General features: G+C 35.6%; 1 protein-coding gene across 1 annotated transcript in view; it reads right to left on the reverse strand.

Annotated features, from left to right (window-relative positions):
* LOC121431833 (substance-K receptor-like) overlaps positions 1 to 19995 on the reverse strand; it is a 31753-nt gene extending 11758 nt beyond the window's left edge. Inside the window, exons 1-2 of the mRNA XM_041629590.1 lie at positions 19799 to 19995; positions 17732 to 17935 (exon numbers count right to left, since the gene is read on the reverse strand). Coding sequence (XP_041485524.1) covers positions 17732 to 17935; positions 19799 to 19888 — 294 coding nt within the window. The 5' untranslated portion in view covers positions 19889 to 19995. The remainder of the gene's footprint in view (positions 1 to 17731; positions 17936 to 19798) is intronic.
* Between the last annotated feature and the right edge of the window lie 294 nt (positions 19996 to 20289).

The raw sequence follows: 20289 nt of genomic DNA on the forward strand, positions 1-20289 counted from the left end.
ATCTTATTATTTTGAAACATTTTTTACGGGTTGGTTACTTTCTGACATCCTAACCTCCAATCAGCCTTTTTTATCATCATTATTTCTCCTTGATTCTCGTTCTTCCTCCGGGTTTTCTTTTGCTCCTCCTAATTTTCCTTCTACTTTTTAATTTTTTGGTTATTGATTTTTCTCCTGGAATTTCTCTTTGAATGGTAAGTAATAAGTTGACAAATATCCGAAAAGAGTAATGAAGAAAACATGTTTTGTCTTATGACAATTCCTATCTCACCAACCCGTTCCTTACGAATAGTAGTGAACAAGTTGCTATATTTTGGTACAAGATTTCGTTAGGTAAATTGACAGTGATAGGTTGTTCTAAGTTATATTCAGTACGATATAGCATTCACAAATAATATAGGTGTGCACATCACGTGGCGCAATTACTGTATTGTGTAAAAGCACAACAGTTGATAAGTTCGTTTTCATACATGCATCTATCGATCCATTCTGCAATATAGTTAATATACTGTTTGTCAGCAGCTAGGATTAGAAGAAAACTTCAGGTTTTTTTGAATCGTGCTCCTCGATGAATTTTTGGCTTTGGATCCCGGACTCATACTACACCCCTACTTAAGGAACTCCACTGGTTACCTCCATTCCAATGTATTCAGTTTAAAGTCTGTTTATATGTATACAAAACAATCAAATAATACCATCAATTATATACACACCCTCTCGTAATCTTCGTTCAACCACTGACACATACAAACTTTGCATTCCCTTGTCAAAACTCTCCTATATGCCGAAAACGTATAGCAGCTGCCAAGACTTGGAATGCTATCCCTCTTTCTATAAGAAATGCCTCCAGTGATCTTGGCTTCTAATCTTCCCTTAATACATACCTTTTTCCTCAATAATTAATTTCCCTTTTTATCTTGAATATTGTAGTAATTATTGCAAATGTTAAATTATTATTCTTACATTGTACGCGCTATGGTACTTTTTGTTTTAGCGCCTCTAAATATCCATCATCATCATTATGATTATTATTATTATTATTCTAGTAATGTCTTTTTTCCTGATGGGGATGGTCAGGTAAAACATGTTTTATGGAGTAATTATCAAAAGATGCTTTCAAAGCGATTATCACCTATTTAAGTATCTAAGCGTTGTCCAACAAATGCATGCATGCAGCATAATTTTACCGTGGCTCTTGCAGAGCTGCTGTTACATGCTGAACGTTACAACGAAGGAATTCCTTGAAGCGAGAAGGCAAAGTCACCTAGCTGACCACCCACGATTTCATGAACATTAATTTTGTAACAAGAATATAGACGTTGAAATTATCCGAAGGGGGGGGGGGGGTTGATGTCTCTTCTACCCCCTCAGCGTATACGTTCTGACAATGACGGTTGGTGGAAACAACGCAAATCTTGATCATCTCGTTCGATGAAAATAATGGAAAATGAACCGATTTAAAGAGTTATTATGTAAAAGGAATCTGGACTTCTATGTCGTAAAACTATTTCCAAAGCCGTATAATACTTTTTTTAGACATTTCAAAACGTTAATTCATCAATCATAAGAAATGTATTAATGGAGTATTCTTTGTAATATCTGTCAGTCTGCGGGACATTACTTTATGAATATTCCATATCACATGTGATTGATTGCAAACATTTTCCCAGAAAGCCTGATAAGTCATGGGATTTATCTTCCCCCTCTCTTTCTTGCTATATATTCTCTCCTTTCTATGTCCAAACCTTAGAAAGATATTGCGCAAAAAACAATACACAAAATACATTTTTAGTTTAAATCATATTTCACGCGTTCCATAAAAGAGGATCTTGTTTTTTGGTTGCGGGGGCAGACTCTCTATAAGTCATATTGTTATTTTACCATTTCAGAGTGAATGACCGCGTTATAAATCGCAGTGAAAATCATATAAGATCGGTCATTTTGTTTCGCGATATAGCTGAACAAGCCTTTCCAAAAATCCAGTTTCCCTCATGAGTAACAATCCCCTCCATCCATTCATCTTGATGCACTACACAGTAAAAACGCTGTTTAAGATTTTATACAACACAGCAAAAAATGTGGTGTTAATCGGTGTACATAGATGACCACACCAGTTATTTTACACCGGTGTTTAATTGGTGGTGTTAGTTTTACACCTATAGGTGTTATTACAACACCTATGGTTGTTACATTTACACTCTTTGGTGTTATGTTCAATCTCTAGGGTGTTATTTTAACACCTCAGGGTGTGGTCCTCTATTAACACCAATTGGTGTCAGTTTTAGCACCAGTTTTTACAGTGAACGTTGTTTACTATATAAACCTTATACAGTATTTGTTTAACCGTTTAATCAATCATGTTTAATATATTGAAAATTAAACTTTGTTGCTTAAGCTTTAAACACTTGTTTAAACTGTTTAAGCAATTACTGTAAGGTTCATATAGTAAACATCGTTCTGTAATTTTTTTTACTGTGTAGATTTGTTTTCATGCACACATTTTGGTCCATCAATTGGGACTGAATTATTGCTATTTTGCTATCAAATTTGGTCACTAGCTAAACTCATGATTGTATTATACAAGCATAACGAGGATAGAGTTTATTTACTTAACTTTTATAATTACACTCCATGTATATGTCACATTTTCTTTCAGAAATGTTTTAACCAAACCTATAGGGTCCGTGAACATATGAACTAATCAATTTTGGTTAATGAAAATTTCCATTCATTTAATGAATGCATTTTTTTAACCAACAGTTGGTAGGATCAGAATGTTAACCAACCAAATATTCTTTCTGAGAATGTGTGTGACTCAACTTGTCCGTTTCATCATTACGTAGTCAGTAGGCTGATTAAAAGACTATATTGAGGAGCTAAATTGCAAGAGACGAGAAAGCAATCAAAATGGATTTTTCAAAGGATTTTATATGTGAACAATCATCCTTGTCCACATTGTGTTCAGGGGTCCGTTGCAGAAAGAGTTGCGTATAAACGCAAGTCAAAAAATCAATCGCAAGTCCCAAATGCGCGCTGTTGATTGGTTGAAAATCAAGTTACGCATGATTTTTAGAGTTGCAATTGATTGCAACTCTTTCTGCAACGGGCCCCTGTTTCATTAAGACTATAATAACAAATGCACAATTTATATAACAAACTTACCATCAGCCAATCAGAATGAAGGATTTCAGTAGCTTTTAACCGTTGCTGTGGATTCATTATCATAACAGGTTTTATGAAACGGGTCCCTGGAATCATGATGTTTAACAATCTAACAACTGACCACATTTGATAATCTGTAATTCTGTAACACATGATTGCCTCTAAATCTCTAAGGGTTGATTTAAATGCCAACGTTTTAATGTCTGCCCACATCTCTGTTATTAGAATAATAACGTTGTATTATAGAAAGCAATTTCCGCCAATTTGAATGTATTCAACGAATGTTTCCTCCGAGGGGGAATTCAAGAATGATATTTAAAAAAAAATGTTGAGAATGGCACCGGAAATACAGAAAGCTTGTTGAAGGAAATTAGATGAATGATTTATTTAGTTACTAAACTTTAATTTAAAAAGTTGGTGGTTTTATTTGAAGTATATTGAAATAGAGGAGATATTACTGACAAATGGTGGATCCAGAATTTTGACGAAAAGGTGGTCATAATATATGTGAAAATATTCTTAGACATCCTGAGATACAATTTAGTTATTGTTCTTACTATTGTTCTAGATGTGATTCGATTTAAATATATAAATGAAATAAGAGATAAATAGATTAATAAGATAGCAAATGAATATGAGAATAAAAAGGTTTTCAATAAAAAAAATATGGAAGCGGGTGGGGGGAGGGGGCTACCGTAACTCTTTTCGAAGTGTTACGAATGTTAGCGTTCGACAATACCATGCAAAATAAGCGAACTGAAATTCATGGGCAAAACTACTAGTTAAAGTTAATCAATGGAATCTATGATAAATTATGCCATCAGAATATCTTAATGGTTGATATTTTACTTGGTTTTCTTCTTAAAGTCCGATGTGCGGGTGGACACTCCATGGATCATATAAACGGTTTCAAGTTCGTTCTTTTCGTAAGGGCACATCATAACGCCTTATATACTGATAATGAGTTTCACAAAATACCAAACACCTAACAAATAAGGTTAAAGTGGGCGTTGGTATAAGGCCAAATTTTCATTAGATATGTTGAAAGCTACTGAAATGCTTGCATGTATATTGAAAGAGCAAATTTGTCATTGAGAATCGCGAAATAGAAGCGTCATGAAAAGATCTTGTTTTTCTCAGTTCATATGATCATTAAAGTCATTATTGGCTATTTAATGCTTGCATTATAATGGGTTTCGTTTCATGAAGACTTGTCATAGCAACAAAGGCATAATTTCTTTAACAAATTTACCATCAGCCAATCGGATAGAAGGATTTCAGTAGCTTTCAACTGGTACTGCGAATATGTTACTATACCAAGTTTTTATGAAACTGGCCCCCTGATTGGCTAAGAGAAATTTCTTGTGACAATCACTATTGTGTCAATGACAAGACGCATCAAGAACCCCCCCCCCCCGCTTCTTGTGAGTTCATATCTTCATCAGATCTGTTATAAGCTACTGAAATGCTTGCCTCTGATTGGCTAAGAGCAAAAAATTGTTGGGTGACAATAACTGACATAATGCTTCAAGAAAGTCCCCCCACCTGCTTTTGATAAGTTCACATTTTTTTCAAAAGATAGATTATAAGCTACTAAAATGCTGAAATGCCTCTGATTATTTTACAGTCAAAACGCTGTTTAAGATTTTATACAACCTTGTTTACTATATGAACCTTAAAGTATATTTGTTTAACCGTTTAAACAATCGTGCTTAATTTATTGAAGATTAGATATTGAAAATTAAACTTTGTTGCTTAAGCTTTAAACACTTGTTTAAACTGTTTAAACAATTACTGTGAGGTTCATATAGTAAACAGCGTTGTATAATTTTTTTCAACTGTAGTAAGAGCAAATGCGTCGGAGGAAAACACTATGAAAAAGTTTTATGAAAAACTGTTCACTTTTGATAGGTTCACATCTTCATTAGATCTCCTATGAACTAAAGAAATGCTTCACTCTGATCAACTGAAAGCAAATTCTATGGTGAAAACACCTGACAACTTATTTTCATACACAATAGTCACCTTTGATCAATTTACATCTCCATTAGATCAGGGGTCCGTTGCAGAAAGAGTTGCGTTTAAACGCAAGTAAAAAAATCAATCGCAAGTCCCAAACGCGATGTTGATTGGTTGAAAATCAGGTTACGCGTGATTTTTAGAGTTGCGATTGATTGCAACTCTTTCTGCAACAGGTCCCTGTTATAGGCTACTAAAATTCTTCTACCTGATTGGATGGGACAAAGATTACGGTCGTTCACAATTACTTACGTTTTATGAAAAACAACCCAATTTTGGATAGATTCACCTCTTCATTTATTTCTGCTATATGCCATACTGAAATGCTTCCATATCATTGGATAAGAGCAAATTTGACGGTGACAACCACTGGGAAAATGCTTTAAGAAAGACACATCAGTTTTGAGAGGTTCACATTTTCATTAAATCCCCTTTAAACTACTAAAATGCTTGCCTCTGATTGGCTAAGACCATTTTTGGGGTGACAATAACTGGCAAGATACTTCAAGAAAAGCCCCCCCCCCCAATCTTTTGATCTTATTAATTCACATTCTGTTTTAGATCAGTTATAGGCCACTCGGGCCCGTTGCAGAAAGATTTGCAATCAATCACAACTCTAAAAATCATGCGCATCTTGATTTTCAACCAATCAACAGCGCGCATTTGGGACTTGAGATTGATTTTTTTTTACTTGCGTCTAAACGCAACTCTTTCTGCAACGGACCCCTGAAATGCATTCATCTTCTTGGGTAATAGCAAATGCGTCGGTGACAGACACTGGAAATAATAATTTATGCTCTTTAGCATTGATAGGTTTATATGTTCATAAGATCTCATAAACTACAGAAATGCTTCTATCTAATTGGTTAAGAGCAAATTTGACGGTGACAATCACTGGGAAAATGTTTTATAAAAAACTCTTCACTTTTTATAGGTTCATATCTTCATTAGATCTCTAATAAACTATACTTAAATGCCTACATCCGATTTGCTAAGAGCAAATTTTAGGGTGGCAATCACAAGATACTTCATGACAGCATTCAGTTCTTGATAGATCAACATCTTCATTAGATCAGTTATAAGCTACCAAAATGCTTGTATCTGATTGGCTAAGAAAAAATTTTGGGGTGACAGTAACTGACAAGATGCTTCAAGTCCCCCCAAATTAAAAAAAAATATGTTATAGGCATAGAGATATGGTTATACGCTATTGAAATTCTTGCCTCTGATTGGCTAACTGGAAATGCGTTGGTGACAATAGAAGGTGCTTAATGAAAAGCTCCACTGTTTTTGACACACTGTAAGTTCACACATTCCTTCTCATTTTCCTTTCTAAAACATGTTTTGATTCTTCAATTCTATGACTTTCTCTCGTTGGATTACTGCCTCGACAAAAACTTAATGTTTTTTGCAGTATTCCTCAATTCCATCCTTTTCTTGATATTGTAATGTAGTGATTGTATGAATCACTACATATACACATTCTAGTCTTCATAATGTATATGCCCCCTTCTCAGAACCATCCTTTTCAACCCCCTTCTCAGAACCCTTATTCATTAATTTAATCCAAGTCATTAAAACCCTTATTGTTCATAGTCAAACAACCCCCAATCAGAGAACAAAGAACTGCCTTCCCTTTCCCAATAATTAAACCCCCTCTAGTTCTATATCCAAACCCTTGGATTATAATTTGTGTAGAAGCTTTAATATATATTGAGTGTACACCCAAGGGTTGAGGGGAGATAAGTTAAGATCATCACAGAGTTAAGATCTACATCGTCGTACGTTGTGATATACTTTTCAACTCTACATATACTGATGAAGATTGATGATTAATAAAGTTTCTGGATTGAAATGTACATCGAACGTTCCTGCGTGGTTATAGATGCTCCCAACTAAGATATAAACGATCCCAACACAACATGGTGGAGAACCCGGTTTTCTAATTGAAAAATACTTCAACATGGCTATGTGCTTCGAGAAAAGACTGAGAATAGCTCTTATGGAAAGACAGTTAAGATACCATCTATCCTACATGTGTTAGCACCGTCATGAACCCCTGTTAGAACCTGAGCTACAGCGGATGACAAAAATCGATGACTACAATTACCACACTACAGAAACACACAGACCGGACGACAAAGACGGATGAACAGACGGAAGATACAGACGGACGATACAGACGGAGGAACAGTATGGACAAGGACATTGATGACAACACAGATGACAATGAATCTAACTGGAAACATGACAAGATGCCATCGTCAACGCCACGACGCCGACCACTACGACCAACCCCATGCTACGACAACATCATAAATCATGAACTATTGAATGAATGACTTGGACTCTTCCCCTGAATATATAAAAACACTGGACATTACTTTAATTGTACTATTCATTGAACCAAAATTTAATTATTCTTTGAAGACATATTCTTCATCTCTGATCGGTAAGTGAAACCATTTTCTCCGCATTTTCTTTATTGTTCCACTGGCATATGAGAGAGTGCGAGAGGCTATATTTGATTTAATGTCCATTACATGCGCATAAATGTATTTTCATTGTACACAGTTACATTAATTTGTTATGATAACATCATCTTTATCCTTTGATTTGACATTGGAAATAGCAATATTTGACAAACACTGACTCTAACCAGTCTCATTTAAAATTGACCACGATAAAAAATAAACCACCTTTAAAACTTAAGACGAAGTCATTGACATTGACACTTTCAAATACTGAGCTAGATAAGGATTAACTAAGTTTATGTAACATGTGATATTTCATTATTTCTCAAACAACATTGGATGTGATGTAATCAAGGTTAATGATATTATGAAGCAAGAATGTTTTATATTTCAATCAAAATCATGATGATGTTGTATTTGGTAAACATTAACATGTAAAGCAAAGCATTTTCCAGTGATGAATGATACTGGACTACACATAGGCCTAATGTGTCAAGAAATACAATTTTATTTTGGCTTTTATTATTTTCTTTTAGTATTTCACCGCTTTGTGTATAGCATGAAACTTGTCAAGTATGAATGTACTTGAAAATGACCATTAAGACATTATCAGAGCAAATTAGGAGTGAAACTCATATAGAAGATTTGGTGCGTAATCCTATGACATAAATATACTTCGGAATTTGAAGTGAAAATAGAAGCACATTTCCCTATGATGAGGACGCCCACCGCTCACAAATTGATCGATTTATATAATATTGTTGCGGAGTGTATAGAAACTACTTTGGTGACATCACTATTTTCTGGAATCTTACAAATATCAAGGAAGCTTTAGGGAAGAACACAACTGCTCAAGAAACAAAGGAAACAAAACACTGAAAAACCATCAGTGAACTTCATCAATGAGAATGATGAGAAACTTCCAGAGTTCAATGCTGAGCAAATCATGTGTACCCAATTATCAGACCAAATCCATGATTCAGATTACTTGCATGCAATAGCGGACAACAATGGCATAGCTGCCCCCAGACCTTTGACAAAGACCAACCTGGAAAAACAGTTTGAAATGCTTGTGAATACCCCATTGATAAGAACATGACTCTACATAGAGGACGTTTTAAGAATAAACATTTACAATTACTGACCTCATTCGACCAAAGCCTTAATAACACCACCAAACAAGTAAGATTTTGGTGGAATGTCGATTTGTATAGGGGCACGGACGATTTAATTAATGACATATTGACTAATAGACAAATACCAATAACAGGGTCCCCAGCAAGATTTTACAAGTCTTTGTATGCGTAAGCTCTAATCTCTTTATAATAGTTCATACCCTATTGTAATTTTATAGATATATTGTACCTTTGTTATTCCTAGAGAGTTCACTTCCTAGATAATGTTTTTAAGTCACAATGGTTTGAATAAGACCTGCAAGCAATTTGTAGTCAAAATCTTGATGACGGTATGTTTGTTGTTGTGTTGAATTGAACACGTGTTAGAATGCAATTTGTTCATGAACAAAGTTATATATCAAAGATCATCATTTTAATGACATAACAAGGTTTAAACATACTCTTGTTAGTGATACTGAACAAGTTTGAATTACTTGTTAAACTTTTTTTCATTAAATATGATTGTAAAAAGAGATATTTGACAGGTTAGGTTGTTAGTGACTCAGGTTTCTATGTTGATGCTTCGTATGAAGTATAATATCGCCTATTTGGACATAGACACACTTTCAGTACCTAGAGCGCACCTGTTTTTCTTATATATAATCATGTTGGAATATCACATTTGTATCTTTGGTTTTGTCTATCATCAGAGTATGATGGGAATTTATTAATTAATGGTCGATAGCGGTGTAAAGAGAGACACACTAGCAAACTTGGCTTATATATTGATTGTAAATTATTACATATACAGGACATTGGTATCTACATAACTTAAACCTACAACTGTACCGGATTTGTTTCACTTACATTATAAAAACATTGTTATCCATTGCTGAATTTCCTTGGCTATAGTAATAAGGATATTTTACACTACGTTATTGATACTTGATTGTTATTCTAATTTTTCTTTTTCTCTGCATTTTACTTTGTCTTTTAAGTGCATAAGTCTGCACAATTTGTGATTAATTTTGTTTAGTTTAAGTGCATAAACCTGCACTGGTTTCTGAAAAATGAAATTTATGTTGTGAATTTTTGAGTAAGGTTAGCATTATGTCTCAGTTTATCGATAACACAATAATGGAAAGACTTATGCTAATTATTTACTATGAATTTACTGTAAATATGTATATAGGTTTGAAGTATTTGTTTGGGAGAGAGAATGAGCGTAAGAGAACACGGAACCATGGTCAATGTTTCACTTATCGTTTTTTTTCTTCTATTTTTCTGCATATACTCTATATCGTATATATTTTCTTTTCTATTTCTTTGTATTGACTTTATAATGTATATAGTTCATTGACCCCAGGGTATCTATTCCTCTGATTTTGCTTACTTTGAAATTTTTTTCCACAAGGAGGGGAGCCTCAATTTTCCAAAGAAAGGGGATGTAATGTAGTGATTGTATGAATCACTACATATACACAGTCTAGACTTCATAATGTATATGCCCCCTTCTCAGAACCATCCTTTTCAACCCCCTTCTCAGAACCCTTATTCATTAATTTAATCCAAGTCATTAAAACCCTTATTGTTCATAGTCAAACAACCCCCAATCAGAGAACAAAGAACTGCCTTCCCCTTCCCAATAATTAAACCCCCTCTAGTCCTATATCCAAACCCTTGGATTATAATTTGTGTAGAAGCTTTAATATATATTGAGTGTACACCCAAGGGTTGAGGAGGAGATAAGTTAAGATCATCACAGAGTTAAGATCTACATCGTCGTACGTTGTGATATGCTTTGCAACTCTACATATACTGATGAAGATTGATGATTAATAAAGTTTCTGGATTGAAATGTACATCGAACGTTCCTGCGTGGTTATAGATGCTCCCAACTAAGATATAAACGATCCCAACACAACAATATCTCTGTATCACTTTATTTAACATAAGCATGTTCACATGTATATCTTTATAATGTTTTTTTTTGGTATACAATCTGTTATGCTTACATGCATTTATCTGTATATAATTTTTATTGGAATTGAAAATAAACGAATTGAATTGAATATGTTATAATAATATTTGCCTCTGATTGGCTAAGTGACAATAACTAGAAGGTGCTCAATGAAGAGCTCCCTAACTTTTGATAGGTTCACATCTTCATTAGATCTGTTAAGGCGACCGCACACCTTACGGTTGGTCTGCGACCCGATTTCAATATAAAATGTTGTAGAATTTAATGCTAATGTTGAGACTTGGAATATCTTACTGTGTAATATTCGAAATCATCGTACGAATACCTATGTTCAAATCCGTGACTATGCCATCATCCTTCTTAGAATAAAAGCGAATCTAATATTTAGTCGTAATGACGTCATAACAGTCGTACAATAGGCTACTCCAAAATAAAGGTTTGCAATCTTTAAAAATAGTTACATTAGAATTCTTTCAATTGATTTCAACCTCAAATTAAATGATATGTTCCATTCACATTTTCAGAAAATGAGCAAAGTGCGATTTGTTCCAAAATCGGATCGCGAACAGCCGTAAGGTGTGCGGTGGCCTTTATAGACTACTGAAATGCTTGCTTCTGATTCGCTTATAACACATTTGACGGTGACAATCACTTGAAATACGCTTCATAACACGCCCTCCAGTTTTGTGATAGGTTCACATCTCCATAAGATAAGCTATAAACCTTATACTGAAATGCTTTGATCTGATTGGCTAATGCGTAGTTTGTGCAAACCACTAACAAGGTGCTTCATGAAAATAATGTTTTTATTACGCCACTTAAAGTGCCCGAATTCATCCGTACGTACAAGGATCAGATGTTCGGGGGCAATGATAAGTCCTCATCTTCATTGGATCTATCGTTGTCCAGAAAAGAAAAAGCTCTCCCAGCTGTTGTTGCGTCCTTGTCTTATGATGCTCAAGGGATGAACATTAACCCTCGGGTATATAGACTCATATCAATAACCAATAACTCAATTCAATGTTGGAAATGTTCCTTTCAAAAAGAGGTATATCCAATTTTTTTTTACTATTATTTCAGAAAGAAGCACATGGTATAATATGTAAAATCTTGTTCCCTTTCCTTTTCTTCTTTTCTCTGCCCTTTCCTTTGTATTGGTTATTGTATTGTATTTTTGTCTACAGGTATATCCCACCACAAGCCTCAGCTTTTAGGGTATACGCCTTCTTCCTTAAACCCAACATGTACATATTTATTTTTTAATAACAAATTGTTTTATGTATGAACTTATGTTTACTAGAAAAATACGTGATGAAATGGAAGAAAATTAATATTTTATTTGAATTGAATTGAAAATCCTTTTTCAGTGGAGTGTAATGGAAATCGAAAATTATGCATACCGTTAAAATTAGCCAGTTTCATAGGAGATACTTTCACACTGTATACACATCAGCATTTTTCTCATTTTCTGGAAAAAAGGGGTAATGAATAGTATCTTTTTTTAAGCTCAAAGAACGGAAAAAGTACTAATATTCATTTTGGAGCAAAGGCCCATTTAGTTTGAAATCGATTGCTATGACGTCATTACACATTAAAAAAATGACACACATATAACGAGCCTTTTTGTTTTTCCAGGAGGGATGGATTGACACTTTGGGCCAAACGGCAGATAACCAAACTTATTTATATATGTAAATCATGTTTCGACATCATCGGTTTCATTGAAAGTTGATTTAGCGCTTTCTGGAACTGAACTTTTGTTTTCGCCATTAGCAGTTTCATATCCTCTTCACCTGCTCTATACCCTCCAATCGGAGATCCCTTCCAGATGCTTCCTTTGAAACCCTTATCTTAAAACAACCATCCTCTGAATCTTCAAGGCTGAGCATAAAATCAAAGGCTGAGCATAAAATCAATTCTATGATCACACAAACAATCCTGAGAGTATAGTTTCCAAGAGAACGTCTTTAAAAAATAAGAACGTAAACAATGCAGCGCTTCATAAGTGCAAGGGAACGGTGATATTGCCTCTTCGCCTACTACCAGTGCGTCTACTACTCATCTAGTCTTATCTTACATACTCATCAAACATCCTCTACAACAGTTCATCTACTAAAAACTTAGTCTGTTTAGTCTATTAAACATTTTTTTTATTTCCAGTCAAGATATACCCATTTCGTAAAAAAAAAGTAATTACACGAAGTGAAAATTCGAGCAACTGAGCATTAGACCAAATGAAAGCTGTACCAATGCTTGAAGACCAAATCAATATGAACCCAGGTTGATTGAATATTTGAGGACTATCTGTCGGGTTTTATTGGTCAAATTATCTTTCTCTTTTTCGCTTGCAAAGAGATTTTCTCTGTGTAAATCTTTATAAAGAAAGGAAATAGCCAACCTAGTTTAAATGGAAAATCTTGAACTTAAATAAATGCACTGTCTCACTTAAACGCTTAAAGGTATCACACAGGTTTTTTTTGTTTTGGTTACCATAGAGTCTATTAGGATACCGTGACTTTAATGAGGGTTAGAGTGGTTTTAAAACTAAATGAACGTCAAAATCTGGTTTTGTTAATTAGGTGGAGTATCATAGAATCGCGTCAATGTTCATGCAGAGTCTAGAATACCGTGACTTTAATGAGGGTAAGGGCGGTCTTAAAACTAAATGGACGTCAAAATCTGGTTCAATTCGTTAATTACAGGTTGAATATTATAAAATCGCGTCAATGTTAATACCTTATCTTACTCGACAAAATTTTATTCACTGTCAGCGACCGCCTAAGATATGACGAAGTTGAGTGACCCGATTTTGAGTGAGATGTAAAGGATCGAAAGAAAGTATAGTCAAATGTGAAAGCATCATTACATGAGCAATGAAGTGACATCATTATCGAAAGATTGGCTTAATCAGCAATAACGCTTAAATCCAAAGATAATACTTGAGAAGTGAACTAACATTCGATGGTGATTTGTAAACCGAGTACTTAGAGTGTTGAAAACAAAAATTTAAAATGATATTGAAATGGCTATCATAAATCCATCGTGGTTTAATAACATCTCTCGGACCTTTTTGATGATGATATTAAATTTTAATTTGCAAAGTGTTGGAATTTATTCGAAATGAATTTGAGAGGACTACTTTCACGATCTGAAGTGCTCTCGGGAGATTAAAAAACACACTTCATTTACTCTCGATTTCTTGTTCGTGTATAAATGATTCAGCTGATTCTATAAAGACAAATTATCCTTACAAGAGACGGCCTTGGTTAGAATCACGAAATTCCATTTGTAAAAGCTCTTTTAGTGTATTTGAAAAGGCCAGCAGGGGGTTTTGAAAGACAAGGCAACGATAAGTAGAAAAGTAGAAACGACTTACTTTAGTTTGTTTCTACTGAAAGTCCACACAGCAAAAACGGTGGTGTTAACCGGTGTACATAGAGGACCACACCAGTTATTTTACACCGGTGTTAAATTGGTGGTGTTAGTTTTACACCTATAGGTGTTATTACAACACATTCTGTTGTTACATTTACACTCTTTGGTGTTATGTTTAATCTCTAGGGTGTAATTTTAACACCTCAGGTTGTGGTCCTCTATTAACACCAATTTGTGTCAGTTTTAACACAGTGCATCTTTCCCTTTCTACACGAATTTGAAATTTGAAAAAATTAAAAGGTTATCGCTCCCTGGATTAAGTAGTGCACTGTTGAAAAGATTTATTACGCGAGAATAGGAGTTCGTAGATTCATAACATGGCATCTGTTTAAGCGTCGTATATGTAACTTTGGTGTCAATGGACAACTGCATGGCGCCGTCCGCAGCGCGTATATGCATGCCAAAAAGTGCCCAAGTTGAACCCGGCGAACGATTAACTTATAGTCTATTATGTTTGTTATCAAACACCTTGAAGTCTTAGGACAATGTCATAAATCAATTTACAGTTAGATAACTAGATCATTTCAATGGTAAATTGCAAATTTGTCTACTGCCAACTCGTCCACCCACCACATGGTCTATACTTTCATTTAGTCAAATTCCATTCCATCCATAAAAAATTCGTCTAACAACCATTATTTAGTCCAGTCATCACTTCGTCTCATCACCATTTGTCTCATAACCAGTTGGCCTAATATCCATTTTATTTTCATTCATTTTGAACACTTAACACTTACTCCAATTAGATCAAACGGTATATGGACTGAATGGCTATTGGACCAACTGGTTATTGACGAAATGGTGAGAGGATGAATCGGCAATTAGACCCTGTGGATAGTGGACGAATTGATGGTAGACCAAATGATAGTAGACGAGTTGGCAACTGGACGAATTGGCATTAGACGAATCGGAAATAAATCGTCATCGTAACTTAAGTTCTTATGACACAAGGGCCTCGTAACAGAAAAAACAGAGCAATCGATAGTTGACTTGATTAGTGAGATTGAATTCACACTCTCGCAAATAACATCTATCAAATTAAATCATGCAAATCAGCTCTTTTGCCAAATTTTCATTACAGATGATGATCAACATCTTTTTATCTTAATTCCTTTTTCGGGCAAAGTACATCTTTTGCCAAATTTGAATTAAAAGTTTGATCCTATGTTTCACGGGGTTCAATACATTTTTGTCTCTACATAAAGGTTATAAGGGATAAATTTCAAGAGACGGGTCATCATGATTTTGCAAGGCCTGATAGTATTGTCAAAAGAATAAAATGAAATGTTATAAATTTGCGAATTTGTTGGTAAAGTGTTCCAAGTTTGCTCATTATCCGTCTGGGAAGGCACAGAGCGTATTCTAAAAAAAGTTGCGTATTCCTTTATAATGCGATTATCTTATTCAATGTTTCTTCTACTTTCTACTGATGTAATGTTGCGCGCATATGCCTTTGGTCGTTTCATCATGATGGTCAAAAGTTAGGTACAACATGCGCACGGCTGTTGACCCTTTCTTGCGTTAAATGTAATGATGACAATAATGATATGGATATTTGTAATGCGCTGGTATCCATCATAAAAAGATGGCGCAGATAGGAGTGCATTTCCTATAACGCTAATCAAATTTAAAAATTGTGATTATTTTTTTCCAATCTACACAGATCGGAAACCACCTTTAGCTCATGGCTATCAAAATGATTTGAGTGTCCGATTTCACACTAGCGAAGGGGTCACCAGTCACAAAATAATATGCAAAGTCGTGTGTAACAGCTTTATGAAACACGATTCAAGCATGTCGCAGCTCTTTGGAATTTTCTGTTCATTATGGTGCGAGTTGGCGACCGGATATGCATGGGCAACGGGGCCCTGTTCGTGTTTCATAAAGACTTTATAATATGTAGTTTCTATGACAAGTTTACTATTAGCCAAGCAAACTGAATGATTTCCCAGCAGCTTAAAACTGCTGTAGCATCGTAAGTTTTAGAACAAGTTTTATGAAACGGGGCCCTGGTTGCATACAAAACCAGGTTAAGGCAGGAGAACAAACTTTGGCAAAAAGGCGACACGAGACAGCGCTGACGTCACCAATGCACTTGACGGATTATGGTTCACCTGGATTGGTTTCGGTTTTCTCACGTGGTATTTAGTGTTCTTTGCAAAATCGATCTTAATCCGTCTCGTACCTCGACTTGCGAAACAGCTTCGGGAGAGGGAAGAACGAGTGTAGGAATTTCGAACATGAATCCGTTTATCATGGTAATTGTCCTGTAATCCTTTGAAAATGTATACAACGAGGAGGGGTTTAGAAATGTCCAGGCTGGGAAAATAGAGACGGAAAGTACGCGGGGAAAGGGATTTTTTTTTACATTTGCGATAAAGGGAGATCGGGGGTAGAGGATGACCACCAGAGACATCAGATAGCCTTTTAAAAGATAAATACTAGTTGTGGTTACGATTTCAACGTGAGTTAAACAAAAATCCAATAAAATGACCACGGGAGACCGCCCACGTGCAAAAAAAATGTGTGCCAAAGTATTCTAGAAGAAAATTGTGCCATCGCAGAGAAATTAGCAAAATAAGTATAGAGTCTCATTCAGATGTCGGATCTTTCTAAAATCAATGATAATACACTGTCCCGCATGTGCTTATCTGTCATGTTGGCGATTTTTCAATGTAATCTTTTTTCAGCTTAGATTTCATGATTTCACAAAGCTAGAATAATACTGTACAAGATCTTGATCTTCGACGATATAGTGGCAGTTAACTTTTGGTTTATATACTTTCATATTAAATCACTCCACGTGTGTAATTCAGTGTATGGAAAGCTGATTAGTTTCTAGGTCTTTAAAAACAAATACGTTTTAAATAAAGTGGCGCTTGTTACATGTAAAATCTACCAATTAAGATCTTTGTTTTCAGGTTTGTCCTATGGGACATTTGGAAAAGAAATTAAAGGATAATTGCATTCAGAATTAGTATTTATATTATGTGAACTGTTTTAGTGAGAGTCCGAGAAAAAAAAAACTTAAAGGATAGATTATCTTTTAGACAAAGATGCACTTTAAAAAAAACTGATTTTACAGAAAAAACAAGATTTTGCCGAAAGCTATAACAGAATCATTCTGTAAATTCATAAAACAAGATTTTTTTTTCTGCAATTTAACAGAACAGGGGGCCGATTCATAAAGCTGTTCGTAAGTTAAGCGCGACTTTAAGAACGACTGGTGATCCTTTCTTGTGGTAGAAGGTATATTCATTGGCGATAGTTAAGCGCGAAGAAAGGTTCACCAGTCGCTCTTAACTTACGAACAACTTTATGAAACACCCACCAGGTCTGTTTAAAAAGGGGAATTATTTAAGGAAATTTGTAAGGTTCCATACACCAAATACAAAAATTTCCTGTAATTTTTCATGATATAATGAAAGATTACAGGTGTTCTCTGCTGCAAGAACTTCTTTTATTTCAAGGATACATTTTCTAACAGTGTATATAGATACATGCAACACGAGCTAAGAATATAAAGTAAATATTGCAGCATATACCTTTCTCTTTGCCCTCTCTTGCGTCATATCCCGAGTAAAGTCTGCGTTTCCTGGCATGCTTCGACCCCAGAGCCGCATTCCCACCACGGTATAGGTAAAGGTGAGGACTATGAGTGGGACTACATATACCAAGACAACGTTCACCATGTCATACATCAACCGCATGCCGTCACTCTGCCAGTGTTCGCTACAGATCGTCACAAGCTGTAGCGAGAATTGATATAGGAAAATAAGGGGAGAAATAAAAAGAAGAAGATGATGAGATTGACATGATCGGGTTTCGGTCCATGATGATTAACTCACACCATTAACTTGTTGGGTAATAATACTATCTGCATAACTAGTTGGTAAAGCATTCAGGAACTTTTGGTTAATTAACAAACAAACAAAAAATCTCAAGAAAAATCAAACCGACCCGAGCTAAAGATCATCTCAGTGGGGCAAATTTTCAAACAATAGTTGTATGTTTTTTATTAGTAAGACAAATTTTGTTTTTCCATATCAACACAGAGCTTGACGTCAAGTGTCGTTAAACATATTTTGCACAGAATGCTAGGAGTTCACTGGGCCGTCGCCAGCAAGGTGCGCCAGTCTGCGTCAATGCAAAGCCGCTGCATGCGCCTAGTGTCGCCAAACATGGTGCCTTGTGGCGTGCACTGGCTCAAACTGCCTCGCAACTGGTATTTGGAGCGACGAAAATGTCAAAATAGTTGCAATTTTCCTCGCGTCCATTGGGAGGCAGTATGAGCCGCTGCGTGTCACTAGGAACCTCATTGGCGACACGAGGCGCCACAGCCGCTTTGCATTAGCGCGAACTGGCGCCAGCTGGCGCAGCCCAGTAGACTCCTACTATAAGCATTACAACATGGCACGATTTGTTCTTTAAACGGCAAATAATATTTTAACAAAAAGTCTAACCCCAGTTTGTCTCAATAATAGAATCATATCTGAACGTTTTGTACCTAACGTAAATATTCCACCACTTTTATTTTAGGGACCCTTTATCCACAGAACAACTGATAAATCATAGTCACAGGGGAATGCATGGTTCCTAACCAATTCAAATTAGAACCAGATATTGTTGCACTGCAAAAACTCAGGTGTTGATTTAACACCAGCCCGGAATCTATATATATCCACACCAGAGAAGCATTGAAACAACACCAGTATGGAATCAAACCGATGCTGTGTTAATATTAATTGGTGTTGTATAAACACCTATCTGGTGTTAGACCAAAACGAAACTTGCGTTGTTTAACACTTCTCTGGTGTGGACATATATAGATTCCGGGCTGGTGTTAAATCAACACCAGAGTTTTTGCAGTGTGGGCGAGACTCCAACATATTCTTAACTTATCGTCTTTACTCTTAAGATATATCAATCTGTTTGTCCAATGGTTGCATACATGTCATTTAATCCCTAACATAGAAGTAAAGGCAATAAAAAACAAGTTTAATAAAAATATTTTAATGTAATTACACCATTTAGAAAAAAAAAAATCCCCGATGAGGAGGGCGACTACATTGATAGGCTTATTACGGACACCGTGTTTGACAATTCAGCTGACTTAGGGAGTGTCCTGGTAAAGAGGACAACTTGGATACATTCCGCGTTCATGACACCCCAGTGGGCATAGGCTAGTCCTGTTTTCCCTCGAACTACTGCTAATAGTAGTCGGAGACCAATATATTGTTGAAAGGGCTTTCCTGTTTTGAATAGATACATCAATAACATAAATAAATAAATGAATAAATAGATAAATGATGAAATACATAAACGAATAAATTAATACATGAGTGAATGAATAGATAAATACGAGTATATCAAATTGAGCTTATTACAAAGCTTATTACACACATCTTCTTGAATGTATTCATCGAGGCTTGGAAAAAGAAAGGAAAGATTTAAAGAATCACTATCTTTTTCGCTGATGGCTTCAGTCACACCAACGAAACCAACTACAAAACATCAAGAGCGATTACGTTATATTACCCATGACAGCCCATAGGTCGGTTCTTGATGTGGTTTCGTTGATGTGACCGAAACAGTCACGATATGGCCATTACCTGTCCACAGAAGTCGTACTTGGTGGTCCGTGCCATGAACAACTCGACAGATCCCAGAAGAATCGAAGCCACCCAACTAATGACGATCATGCTCTTGCTCCGGAAACGATCAATACGGGACTTGAGGGGTCGAATTACGGCAAAATAACGGTCCACTCCAATGGCAGTCAAAGTGCAAATGCTCACACAGACAGAAACCTGTAAAAGAAACAAAGGACAATAAACATTTAACGGCAATTCTTAAAGATTTAATGATGTATTAAAAAGAATAGAACGTCAACAGAATAAACCACGAAAAGTTCAAAAATGGAAGCAATAGGACTGGATTACCAGCAGTAGTAGAAGTAATAGTAATGTTTGTATTAGTAGCAGTAAAGCACAAAAAATAAGAAAAACAAGAAGAAGAGAAGAAGAAGGAGGAGGGGGAAGAGGTGGAGGAGGAAGAGGAGGAGGAGAAGAAGAAGACGACGAAGAAGAAGAAGTAGTAGTAG

The sequence above is a fragment of the Lytechinus variegatus genome, chromosome 18 (genome assembly GCF_018143015.1).
Source record: "Lytechinus variegatus isolate NC3 chromosome 18, Lvar_3.0, whole genome shotgun sequence".
Lineage (NCBI taxonomy): Eukaryota > Metazoa > Echinodermata > Echinoidea > Temnopleuroida > Toxopneustidae > Lytechinus > Lytechinus variegatus.